We start from the raw sequence: 13,628 nt of genomic DNA, 5'->3' as shown, positions 1-13,628 counted from the left end.
AAATATTCTAAGTGAATAATTGTAAGAATAATGAAAGCAATTAACCTTCTTTCAGCCCTGATACCTAGATACTATTTGAAACACTTTACATGTATTGACACACTTTGAGGAAGGTACCAGTTACCCAACTTTACAGATAATACTGAGGCACAGAGGTTTTTACAGGTTAAATACTCCCAGCCAGGGTGTGAACCTACACACTCTCAAATTCATAGTGAACCCTGTGAGTCAGAGACAGAAAAAAGTAACTACTATTTCCCCTCAGCTATGCCAAACTTTCCCAGGTAAGTTCTCCTTTTCACCTGAGGAAGAATTCTAAAGTACACATGAACCCTTTCGATCCTCTGGCAGGAACCCGAGAGAGGCAACCTCCATAACCAGTCACCTGTGTGGTGCTAAGAAAGCCAATTAATTCTCCATCCCACAATTGCGAAATGAGAAAGTTCTAGTAAGGTCCACGGCAATTCTAAAGTTCTATCTTGGATTTGCTGTGCATTTAATAAATGACGCCAGGCACCCTGATATTACCATCCTGGAAAGTCTTCGGGGGTGAAAAATCTGGCCATGACTACCTAGCATGCATCTGGCCTCCCCATCACCTATCTCCCAGTAAGCAGAGCAATACCTGTAAAGTATGAGGAGAAAGAGATCTGCAGGGACAGTTGCCTAATAGCACGTGGATGGCTTCACTACCTACTAATGGTTTTTGGAAGGGGTGTGTTTCCTGCACTCACGACCTTTTCCTTGATCACAGTCAGCCTCAGTCCACTCCGGACTATCTGCCTGGAGCCGTACCTACACAGACAGCGCCAGCCTGGTAGAACCCCGGGCCACAGCTGCGCACACACTGTCCATCCCGCAGCAACTTTGTGGGGTCCTGGCAGAGGTCACAGTGGTCTGGAGACCGCGAGCAGGTCAAGCAGTCTGGGTGGCAACGAACTGCAATCAAAGATAAAGGGGAAGAAAATAAAATAAAGATCATATGATTTACCTCTCTTACATTATTCCAAAAAAGAATCTCCAGCATACATGGTGCTGTACAGAATACGAAGAACAGAAAACTCTGGAACTTAGGTATGGAAAAGGATGCCAAATAGAGACAAAAAATATTTCAAAGCAAAACTTCCAAGAATCTCTCCTTATGTGAAATACTACCACTGTCCCCTGTAGCCTCAAATCGGAGATGCTATAAACATCACCAAACCAGCCCTACTAATACCTGTCCCTGTTGAAATGTCTCTTAAGACAGGAATGACTGGCTCCATTGTGTATGATTTAAACAGGTTCAATAATTTATGACTTTTCAGATGTTCTTAAGCTTTGATGTGTACAAAAGTTAAGACATAAAATTTACAATTTTAAAAATTGTTATTTTTTATTTAAAAAATACAGCCCATTTTCTTTTTCTCCAAAATTTTAAATCTCATCCCCAGTAATTGGGATTATCACTGAATTTAACGGTAACTGTCAGCAAAGAACTGCTTTCAGGTTTAGAAGCTGTCAAGGACCTGACTTCCAAGGCATGGTAGGTTATAATGTGCTACATATTTGTTTTGGAAAGCCCAGAGAACCACTTTGGTGAAGGTAATGTAATTAAACCACAGAGTTGCTTTGCTTTTCCCATAATAAACTCTTCCCAGGAACACTGAGATTGGCCAAAATAGGTTGAGTACTACAAAAGCACTAACTGCCAATATGAAAAATTGCAACCCATGGGTGACAACAATTAATTATGAAATGTGAATAGAAAAAAATGCCACTTCTCTGAGACTAAGCTCATAGGCAAATTACTGCTCAGCCAGAGAAACTCTAGCGCTTGCCAACAGTTTTTAACTGGAACTAATTCAACCCCAGGTGATTTGAAAGCAGAGTTGCAGAACGAGTAGATAAAAATTTTTAGAAGAAATTAATGAGTCATTAAACTTCAAACACCCTTTTGAGAACTCCAAAAGGAACCATCTGTTTAATAGCTCACCTTAAAAAAATGGACATTCATAACAAACCGTCAGCAATTGTTCTTATATCTTTGAAAATGAAACAGTCCTAATGCCTATAATTGCCTTTAGAAGTTTTCAAAAATGATGTTATCTGTTTTTTGCACAATAATTTTGTGAGGTAGGTAAGATACATTTTAATAAGAAAATGAAGATTTAGAAAGGGTCAATGACTTGCCAAACGGTCATATAATCATAATCAGCGGAATTTGGCAAAGACCTGGACAAAGATTAACCAACATCATTTGTTAGAAAAACTAGGAAAGAAGAAACAAACCAACCAACAACCCCAGTGGGTGGCTTGAGAAAAGGAAACAGGAGGTGGGGCGAACAGCGTCTCTCTAAATGTATTGACAGTAACAAATCTCAGTAGAAATCAGTTAGATGCAGACCCACCTGACGTGCATTCTGGGCAGCACCGTCCCTTCACCACCCGGGCGAGTGTGGCCACTGGACACGGAGGACAAGAGGGCTCGTAGCACATTACCTGAGCGCCCCGGCACTCACACACCCTGCAGGGGCCATCCTCCCACTTCTCCCCCTCCTACATGAGACAGGAAAGAATTATCTGTTATTGTAGTGCAGAGATTCAGAAAGCAGTTTGCTAATGGAGAACGTGTCATTTCCATAGGGGACAAAGGGAAGACTCCCTGTTAGTACCACGTCAAACCTAACTCTGAAATAGGACAGCAGTAGAGGTGTCCCAACTTTAAAATGATAGTATTTCTCCTTCTTTGTTTTGGTTTAATTGGTTTATTTAGATGTAGAACCCAGGCAGAAAGATAAGTTGTGAAAGCATTGTGGGACTATCAGAATAAGCCTAAAACACTTATTTCTCAACCTGTCTCAACACACACTCACACAAACCACCAGGGGGCTTTACTCAGTACCTAATGATTAGCAGCTACATTACATGCAATCTTTATAATCACAGTGGAAAGCTGGTTAAAGCCTTAATTTCCTTATGGTTACTACACTCCGAGTAACAGTAGGGTCATTGTATTCTTCAAATGAACGTTGTTGCAGGTGCCTTTTTAGTGGGCTGTAGATGTGCCACGGGCTGCCTCACACTAAAATACTCTTTTTAGCAGAGAAATTATGCTAATAAACATTAGTACTTTGATAGAGAATCCAATGTGAATTATAAAGAGCAATTTATTTGTTTATTTATTTATTCCTTGCTATCCCACTCACCCTGGATATAGGAAAGAAACAACTGCTCCCTCCAGAATGTTTTGAGGTGATGAAAGAGGTAAAAACAGCAGAGCATATTTTAAAATAAAGACTTGATAAAATATTTGTCAAGCCAACTGATGTTCAAATTCCAGATCATGTGACTGTATTCAGCAACAGTGAGAAACATCATCCTGACAAAGCAGAAGTGTTTTCCCTCCATCCCAAGGCAGAGCACATTCTACAACCTCCAAAATTGTGAGGTTGCTCGAGTGAACAAACACGCTTACACTTTCCCTTAAAAAGAAACCATACAACACTGTCCTGCAAAAAACACAGAGAATGAACACTTGGTATTTCCTGGGGAGTGAACACTCTCCAGACCCCAGAAATTCTCTTTCTAATGCTTTGTGGTCCACAAAACTGCACTAACGGCTACACTGAGCTTTTCAGGCCAGAATAAATCAGGAGGAGAAAATCATCACAAAAACAGAAAATACCATGGAAGGGCTTGTAGCTGGAAAAGTATTAATTACTAATTGTGAAAAAGAAAAGCTAAAGAAACAAGGAAAAGTTCAATGATTCAAAGTCTTAGCTATCATTAAGATTCCTGAGGGGAGAGGGGAGAGAATCACAGGGGAAAAGGGGATGGACTCACATGAACAAGTATAAAGGACACATGGACAATAACTAACGTGGGGGGCGGAAATGAGAGAAAGGTGGGGAGCACTGGGGGGGAGGGCTGGGAATATAAGACAGAAAACTGTACTCGAACAAGAATTGAATAAAAATAAAAATTTTTTAAAAAGATTCTTTATTTTTTTATTTTTTATTTTTAGATTTTATTTATTTATTTATCTTTAGAGGGGAAGGAGAGGGAGAGAAACATCAATGTATGGTTGCCCCTCGTGCATCCCCTGCTGGGAGTTGGCCTGCGGGGAACCAGCCTGCAACCCAGGCATGTGCCCTGACTGGGAATCGAACCGCGATCCTCTGGTTCGCAGGCCCGCGGCTCAATTCACTGAGCTACACCAGCCAGGGCTTAAAAAAAAGATTCTTAATCCCAGGCCACAGCCATCAAACATGACTGTTAAAAACAGTAAGTCAGTAAGTTTCCCCAGAACAGTGTATGTGGATCATTGCTTAAAATAATCTTAGAAATATCTATTTAAAGTTAAAAATCTATACTTACTGGAATATGTTTAACCGTACTCGTATTTGAGGACATCTATGAAGAAAGAGAAATGTATTTATTATTCTACTAAAAACACCATTAGGCTGATCTACCTATTTTTTCATTAGTTTTCCCAAGTGACACATCAACATTATTGATCAGTTATGAATAGGAATAAAATCTATCTATGTTAAAAACAAGAGAAGCATACCAATAGGAGGTGAAGCGACATGCCCAGAAATGTTTTTATTTTATGTATTCTTATTTTTATATATATTTTAAAGATTTTATTTATTTATGGTTAGAGAGAGGAGAAGGAAGGAAGACAGGGAGAGAAACATCAGTGTGTGGTTGCCTCTCATAGGCCTCCTACTGGGGACCTAGCCTGCAACCCAGGCTTGTGCCCTGACTGGGAATTGAACCAGTGACCCATTGCTTCTCAGTATGGTGCTCAATCCACTAAGCCACACCAGCTAGGGCCCCAGAAATATTTTTAAATTCCCATTCTCACTTTGTGCTTGAGTACTTGGCTTCACTTCCCCTTGATGTGAAGGACTTCACAGTCAAGAGATCTAGGCTTGTAAAGGTAAATTCTTGAAACTTGTATGGTACTAGATACAATATTATGAGGATTTGTACTTATTTAAAACCATTTGCTTTACTTCAATTCCACAGGGCTTAATTTACCTCCAAAAATAAACAGAAAAATTAATACTATGATTGAGAAAATACAGATTCAACATTTATGGGGAACTTTTAACCTCTTAAATTCTTAAGAAATGAGAATGACTAAACTATGAAGTACCAGTATTAAACAATAATGCCAACAGCATGATAACAATAATGATATCATTTTAAAGTTCTTTTATGTGTGCCGGGCACTGCTCTAAAGTGCTTTATCATCTCAATAGGCCCATGAGGTAAGTGCCATTTTTATCCCTATTTTATAGCTGAGGATTAAGTAACTTGTCCAAGATCACAGTATGTGGCAAAGTAGGGATTTCAACGTAGAGCCTGCAAATTAACCCTACACAGTAATGCCTCTTCAGCATTTACAGAACACTGGCAGGCTGACAAATGCAAGCCACCCAAATCACACAGAAAAGTGTGTACAAATCAGTTCAAAAATCAAAGTATGTACCTAATCTTAATTCTTCCAATCCTATTCTGATTGGTCAATGAAGTGGTTGCAATTATGATCAACTGGCATATTTGTAAGAACACAGTGAATTTATTAAACATTCCAAGACCCGATGTGGAAAATATGGGCTATATAAATAGAGTTAATTAGAAGAGATTAAGGGAAATATTTTCCTTTGGATATATAATTTAAAAGTACAGATATAGGGAGAAATAAAACCTTAGCAAACAGTTTCACAACACATCCGTGCCATGAAAATTCGTTCACTTTTCTCTGCAAAATAAATCTAGAGCCTGATTGTTTTTCACCACTTTTTCCCTAGATCAAGCTACCACCACCCTTTCTACAGACAAGGGCAAAACCTTCAAACTGGACCACCTATTTCCAGTCTCAACCCCTCCGTCACTTGCCCAAGCAGCAGCCAAAATGACCCTTTCCCAAGTTTGCCAGATCACAGAGTGGAGGACAGATGCTCAGAAGTCCCCAGCAGCTGCCACCTACATCAGGGTAAAGCACATCTTTATCACTGTGTCCAGGCCTCTGCTGAAGCTCATCTCCAACTCCTTTCCCCTCAGTCACTTGGTTTCAGCCATACTCCCTTTCTTGCTGTTTCTTGAACACACCTAGCAAACTTTTGCTTTGGGCTTTTTTCAGTTGCTGAAAAATTTGGCTGAAATTTGTCTGCATGAGAGGACTTTCATGATCACTTCATATAAAAAAGCATCTCCCTCCCCCACCCCCGTCCCCTCCAGCCCCACTGAGCTGCTTTATTGTCTAGGCAGCACGCTGTCTTCTGTGCCCCACACTAAAGTGGGCGCTCGCTCCCTAAGAGTACGCACTCTGCTGGCTGTGTCCACATCTGTATCCCCAAAACTTGTCACATAGTAGGTCCAAATCACATTTGTTGAACAAATGAGTAGGTAAAAGGAATGAGAAGGTAATACCCCTTATTAAATTGATTTTGAATTATTCTTAATAGGCTTCAACTATTAGCCCAATACTCACAGATTCTGTATTTTCTTCATAAACACAATAGCCATTCCTTGAAGTGCATTCAGGACAGCATTTTCCATCTAAGTGAATTAATTCTTCACCCTGTAGATAGATATAAGGGTTGCAGAGAGATATATCAAATTAGCATCCCAGGTAGCAGCGCTAAATTTCGAAGCAGCTGCATTCTCTGGCTGGAATGGAAAACTCTGAGCACTCTCCTTTACCTCGGCCCCCAGCTTACTCCATGCCCCCCTGCGCTGTCTTCCTATGGAAAGTCTAGTCAGTACAGTCACTAGGCACCTCCCAAATGCTTTTTCCTTCCAGTTCTGGTGAGATGTGTACACAGGAACCTCCGTAATTTCCCACCATGACCAGGAGTTCACATGAATAACAAGGATGGTCAAGGTTAATGTTACAGCCTTGGAAAGTTACAAGTTTCAGGAAAGGATCAGGTCCTCTTATATATACAAGGTCAGAGCTTGTGACTTGGTTGCATTTACAGTGCTCGAATCATACCAACACTTTTCCTTGAATACAAAATCAGTCACATCCCTTTATACACAGATGGGGTCTCAGGCCTAAGTTACCCAGGAGAACACTACGGCTGTTCCATATCCTGAAACTGCTACCTAACAAGCACTATATAAAAAATCATTAGAGGAAAGAAATGTCGCACTGGTTTAACTTTCAAAGCTTTCAATGTTGACAATGTACCTTTCCAATGTCAACAATTGCAAAATTTTTATTTTTCATTACAAAATAACATATGCTTGATATAGAATTAAATAATGTTGAATTTTGTAACTTAGAAAGTATAATTTCACTGCACTTGTACTTCCCAGGAAATCTCCTGTTAAAAATACAATCTCTGTTTTTTTAATTTTTTTTAATTTTATTTATTTATTTTTAGAGAGAGGGGAAGGGAAGGAGAAAGAGTGGGAGAGAAACATTAATGTGTGGTTGCCTCTCATGTGTCCCTTATTGGGGACCTGGCCTGCAACCCAGGCATATGCCCTGACTGGGAATCCAACTGTGATCCTTTGCTTCACAGGCTCAGGCTCAATCCACTGAGCTATACCAGCCAGGGCTGTTTGTAATTTTTTGTAGACACATATTAACATCTAATATCTAGGAGCTAAAGAGTATTCTTTAAAGCATTTCCCACTATGTAAGATATAACTATTTTCTAAAGAATAACAATATATCTTTAGGTGAAGATATTACTTTAAGACCTACATTACATTTAAAGTGCAGAGACCATGTTAAATAAAAATTGAATCATGGAAAATAGCATAAACAGAATAATCACAATGATATTTTATGTTTAAAACACTGTACATGAAAGAAAAATATAAAAAATAGCATTGATTGCTTTGAATTGTAGCATTATGAATGGATTTTAAAGTCTCTATACCTTTTCTCGTCTTCAATTTCCTAAAATAAAAATGTGTTACTTTAATGAAGGAACATATAAACGGTTAAAAGAAACACAAAAATACATGAATGATTATAACTTTTTGTAGTGCCTAAAAAGTTATTTCCAAAAGAAAGGAGTTCTGCAGATTGCTTTCCATCAACATCGAATGCCAATCAGAGGCCAGTGGAGAGCCCTGGGTGCCACGGAAAGCAGACGTATTTACATATAAATCGTTTTGCAGGAACGTGACAAATGAGCTAGCAGTGAAGGCATAACCCACAAACACAGTGAAATTTGCTATCAAGGCATATACAGGGGTTTACAGGCATGTAATCCAGGCTCCTTAAAACAATATTTGGAACGAGACAGAGTATGTGTACTTCTACTAAAGACACAGTGCACGGGATTCTTGAGTGCCCGCCACAATACACGGAGACAAAGCGGAAAATGGAGCCTGAGTCACCACCCCAATAAAGCAAAGAAAGGAGCTGTTCTGAGTTTTTAAATGGGCCTGTACATGACAGCAAGCCCTGCTTCTGGGGAGCGAAGATTCCGTTTCAGTGAGGTGGGAGGTTCTAATAGATCTGTTATTTATGGAAGAGGCCTGGATGCTCCAGACTGTGTCAGTGCACTGCAGCGGGGAGCTTGCTCCAATTAGCTTCTGACTTTGGCTTTGAGAAAAATGGCTCTGTGAAACAGAACTAATTCTTCTCTTTTTGAGAGGATTCTGCTGCATAGACCAGATGAAATCTGCTAACCTCTCCCCAATGAATCACACCTGTATCCATCCACCAGACAAAAGTCTGTGAGCCCACAAACACGCCCACTGGGAAAGGAAACTCTGCCTGGATAAGGTGCAGGCACCTTGCATCTGAGGCATCCCTACCCTTTCCATGCATTTTGCTACAAGTTTCAGTCAATGCCCCCATCATTTTATGCCTCATATGGACCACTGGGAAATAGCAGGTTTAGAGATGTTTATATAAAAAATACAATAAGTAGTAAATAATAATACAAGAATAAACTCCCTTTTGGGTACTCACAAGTGTAAATCTCCTTTTGCCCCACCTTGTATCAAGCGTTTACGCTAGGTCTTTAAAACAAAAAAGGTAATTTGACTTCATCTGAATTTATCTTCAAAGATAACATAAAATATAGAAAACGAAAATCATCACAGTGTGCTTTCTACTATTGATTTATTTATGTTCTGATGTCTAGGGATTTTGATTGATATACCAAAGACAAGGGTCATACCATTTTCTCCTTTTTAAAGAAAAATTGTGTGCTGATTTCAATGCCACCCAGAATAATGCTGTCAACAACTAGTGTGATAATTATTACACTCATGAAGCTGCACAATTTGCCTCCTCATCTAGGTGTTGACTTTTATGCACTTTTGTGGACACACAAACATCTAGATTTAATCCACCCTCGGTATCCAAGATCAGAAATCTAATGACCTTGATATTTTAGAAAAGGCAGCAAGTGGGGCAGAACTGAACAAAAACACCAGCAGCATATTTTCACTGCTGCCTTTGGCAGGCATAGTCATTTTCCTCAGGTGCTTGTAACACATTTAATCCAAACTTCCATAGCTGTTGGTGCCACCACACATTATAATTTCTGTTCTCATATCTAACCTCCCCGAAAGTTGGGACCTCCTAGATCAGAATGTGTCTTGTTTCTATTTGTATCTCCGAGTAAACAAAAGTTGGGAAGTTAAGCCCAGGCTTTTCCAAGGTCATCAACCAAGGTCATTATGCACAGAAGTATGGCATGGAAATAAGACTAAGGGATATTCTTTGTAAGATTCAAGTTTGGTTAAAATTTCACTTCTGATAGTGTTTGCAATTTAGAACCCAGCTCCTTAAACAAAATTTAGGAATATGGTGGTAATCCAGAAGAAAGCAATTTAGTTGATTAAAGATCTGAGGAAATAAGCTAAAGGCATTAGAACTCCTCAACTCATAAAAGAGATGAGGTGAGGGGGGGAGACGGAACTAGAAGGAGGTGAGGTAGCGCTCTGTATGGGGTGGCTTGAGGCATGCCAAGGCTTTCTCCAACTATGTCAGCAGTTGCTCCCCATTTTCCCTAAGAGCAGAGAAGACCTGGCTTATGCTGCCACAGGTAGGTGTCACGGAGGACAGGAAGGCACTTGGAACATCACTGACACTGAGGGCTGTGGGTCAAATTATTCTCTGTGAGTGAGACTCCATTCACCCTGACAAAATGAGTGGCTGAAGGACCCACCCTACCAGGATCGTCTCTTCCATGTTTTCCATAAATCCAAAAATCTGAGACAAATTAAAACACTGGAAAATAATAACCCAGCATCCTCTGGGCAGACGGCCGAGGCCAGGAAGCCCAGCCTTAGCCTGAGAGAGAGGGAGAAAGAACAGGGCCCTGATTAGGGTTTCTCTCATCTTCATCCAACCATTCTGACTCCCCTGACATAAACAAAGACAAGAAATGAAAAGGCGCATGGGGGGAAATAAATCTGCAAGAAGCAAGACCCTTTTTACTTAAATATGTCTCAGCTTTGCCAGGACTTAGATGTAGGAGGCAAAATGAAAAATAACGCTGTCATCAACAGCCTTGTTTGAAAGGTTGTTCCTCCTTAGGCTCAGTGTCAAGAGGAGCTACGATGTGGGGAAGAACTGGAATGAAAAATGGCTACACAGACAGTGCCTCAGATCTTCCAAGTTTCCCTCAGCTACTCAAACTCACAACCCTGAGGGAAACTGGTGGGGCGGATGGGAGCTTCGGGGGGGATGGAGAAAGAGAGATTTGAAAAGCAGTGGGTAACAACTGAGTTCAAAAAGGAAAAAATAAAAGCAATTACCCTACAGTAAACTGTAGTCCAAACATAGGCTACATTGTGAGGCACATCTAGAAATTCAGCAGACAACAGAAGTCAAGAGGTGAACAGAGTTAATTACCTATGAAGGTTTCCCTGATTTAAAACAAAACAAAACAAAAAACACGTTTTATTCTCTTTCCTGATCCACAGGAGCAGCCCCCGGGGGCTGGCTCTGCTTTCTGCCCAAGTGGTGCCAGTGGCCCGCAGCAGAAGCCGGGCCGCTGGAGCACCTGTAGGCTCCTGTTTCACAGCCACAGCCAGCTGGGCCTGCCATCAGCAATGAGGTCCAGCTGCACTGACGGATAGGCCAGTGTCCCATATTGTGTCCTTCCCTTTCATGTGTCTATCTCAGGGCTTCCAATCTGACCAGATGCACTGAGAGCTAAAAGCGATGGGGACTGTTCCAAGCTAGTCCGAACAAATAGGGACATGTACATTCCACCACGGAGTCTTTGTGCTAGAAGGCTTCTTGAAATGTGAGCCTCCAACCTGGCAGTCCCCTCTGCTGCCAAGAGGTAAGGGAAGGGTAAGGGACCACCTATCCCATCGGAGAGCGCTGTCACAGCCCAAGTGGAAATGCCTTTGCTTCTCACCTGGGCACACTCCACTTTGGCACACTCTCCAGTGTGGCAGGTCACTTGGCCATGGTCACATATGCAGAACTCGCAGGCCAAGCCTGTCCACATTTCATCCTGGTACCGCACAATCTGATTGTGTGAGCAGCTTCCGGGGGGAGATACACATTGCTCACAGCATTCCCCGTGACGCTGAGCCTTTCTCTGACCCTGAGGGAACAGACAGAATGGCGGGTGAAGGGCAATGCTCAGGAGAGTGCGAAAACATCTGAGCTAGTGAGGCAGAAGGACATGAAACCCCACTGTACTCTGCGGCCTTCCCCTGCCTAGCCCAGCTGAAGCAAGTCCCCATCCACCTCATCCTCCTCCCAGGGAAACAGATCTTTCATATATTTACCTAATATACTAAACATTGTAAAACTTCTGATTCCCTCAAAGGACACAGTGGACTAAGAAATGCATTTCTTAAGTGACCCAGAATAAAACTTTTGAAAATCCAGCTGTGCACTCCAAGTACCTTTTCGCATCTCAGCGGAGGGCAGGCTTCCCTGTGGCACCGGACCTCACCCCGGTCACATATACATGTGGTACAGGCGTTTTCTTTCCACTGAGCACCATGCTGAGTAAAGAAGGTTGAAAAGAAAGTGGAAAATCAAATGCCACATATGTTAAATATAAACACTGGCACGTAAGATTTTTTACTATAATTTCTAAATTATGTTTTATTGACTACACTATTAAAGTTGTCCTAATTTTCCCCCTTGCCCCCCTCCACCCAGCACCCCTCAACTCCCTCAGGCAATCCCCTCACCATTGTTCATGTCCATCGGTCATCTGTGTAAGTTCTTTAGCTACTCCATTTCACGTACCATGCTTTACATCCCCGTGGCTATTCTGTAACTACCTATTTGTACTTCTTAATACCCTCATCTCTACCCATTCTACCCCCCACCATCTGGCAACCATCAAAATACTCTCCATATCAATGATTCTATCTCTATTATTCTTGTGTGCTTATTTTGGTTTTTTAGACCTAATTGTTGATAGATATGTATTTATTGCCATTGTATTGTTCATAGTTTTGATCTTTTTATTACATAAGTCCCTTTCAATTATATTTTATTGATTATGCCATTACAGTTGTCCCATTCCCCTCCTTCATTCCCCTCCACCCTGCACACCCCTCCCCCACCATTCCCCCCCTTTTGTTCATGTCCATGTGTCACAAGTTCTTTAGATTCTACATTTCCCATACTATTCTTGCCCTCTCCTATCTACTTTCTACCTACTGTCTATGCTACTTATTCTCTGTACCTTCTCCCCTCTTCTCCTCCTCCTCCCACTCCCCTCCATGTGATCTCCATTTCTATGGTTCTGCTCCTGATCTAGCTGTCCTCTTAGTTGGCTTTTGTTTTAGGTGTGGTTGTTAGTAACTGTGAGTTTGCTGTCCTTTCACTGTTCATATTTTTTATCTTCTTTTTCTTAGATAAGTCCCTTTAACATTCCATATATTAAGGGTTTGGTGATCATGAACTCCTTGAACTTGACCTTATCTGAGAAGCACTTTATCTGTCCTTCCATTCTAAATGAAAGCTTTGCTGGATAAAGCAATCTTGGATGTAGGGCCTTGCATTTCATGACTTGGAATATTTCTTTCCAGCCCCTTCTTGCCTGGAAGGTTTCTTTTGAGAAATTAGCTGACAGTCTGATGGGAACTCCTTTGCAGGTGACTGTCCCCTTATCTCTTGCTGCTTCTAGGATTCTCTCCTTCATTTTAATCTTGGCTAATATAATTATGATGTGCCTTGGTGTGTTTCTTCTTGGGTCCAACTTCTTTGGGACTCTCGGTGCTTCCTGGATTTCCTGGAAGTCTTTTACCTTTGCCAGACTGGGGAAGTTCTCCTTCATTATTTGTTCAAATAATTTTTCCACTTGTTGCTCTTCCTCTTCCCCTTCTGGTACCCCTATAATTCAGATGTTGGAACACTGAAAGATGTCCTAGAAGTTCCTAAGCCTCTCCTCATTTTTTTGATTTCTTGTTTCTTCATTCTTTTCTGTTTGGTCGTTTTTTTCTCCTTTCTGGTCCTCTCCCTTGATCTGAGTCACAGTTTCCTTTCCATTACTATTGGTTTTCTGTGCATTTCCCTTCATTTCAATTAGTTTAGCATTCATTTGTTCCTCTAATTTGTGATTAAATTCAACCAGTTCTGTGAGCATCCTGATCACCACTGTTTTGAACTGTGCATCTGACAGGTTGGCTATCTCTTGGTCTCTTAGAAGTATTGGCTCTGGGGTTTTGAA

General features: G+C 41.1%; 1 protein-coding gene across 2 annotated transcripts in view; it reads right to left on the bottom strand.

The window, feature by feature from the left end:
* Positions 1-13,628, bottom strand: part of FRAS1 (Fraser extracellular matrix complex subunit 1) — a 425,396-nt gene that overhangs the window by 227,326 nt on the left and 184,442 nt on the right. For both annotated transcript variants that reach the window (XM_037051016.1, XM_037051015.1), the window contains exons 8-13: positions 11,845-11,946; positions 11,346-11,537; positions 6,488-6,577; positions 4,360-4,395; positions 2,391-2,538; positions 796-939 (exon numbers count right to left, since the gene is read on the bottom strand). In XM_037051016.1, coding sequence (XP_036906911.1) covers positions 796-939; positions 2,391-2,538; positions 4,360-4,395; positions 6,488-6,577; positions 11,346-11,537; positions 11,845-11,946 — 712 coding nt within the window. The remainder of the gene's footprint in view (positions 1-795; positions 940-2,390; positions 2,539-4,359; positions 4,396-6,487; positions 6,578-11,345; positions 11,538-11,844; positions 11,947-13,628) is intronic.

This window comes from Sturnira hondurensis, unplaced genomic scaffold, assembly GCF_014824575.4.
Source record: "Sturnira hondurensis isolate 20B ecotype Veracruz unplaced genomic scaffold, ASM1482457v3 Scaffold0007036, whole genome shotgun sequence".
Lineage (NCBI taxonomy): Eukaryota > Metazoa > Chordata > Mammalia > Chiroptera > Phyllostomidae > Sturnira > Sturnira hondurensis.
Note: the sequence above shows the minus strand (reverse complement) of the source record. Positions and strands in the feature narration are given on the sequence as shown.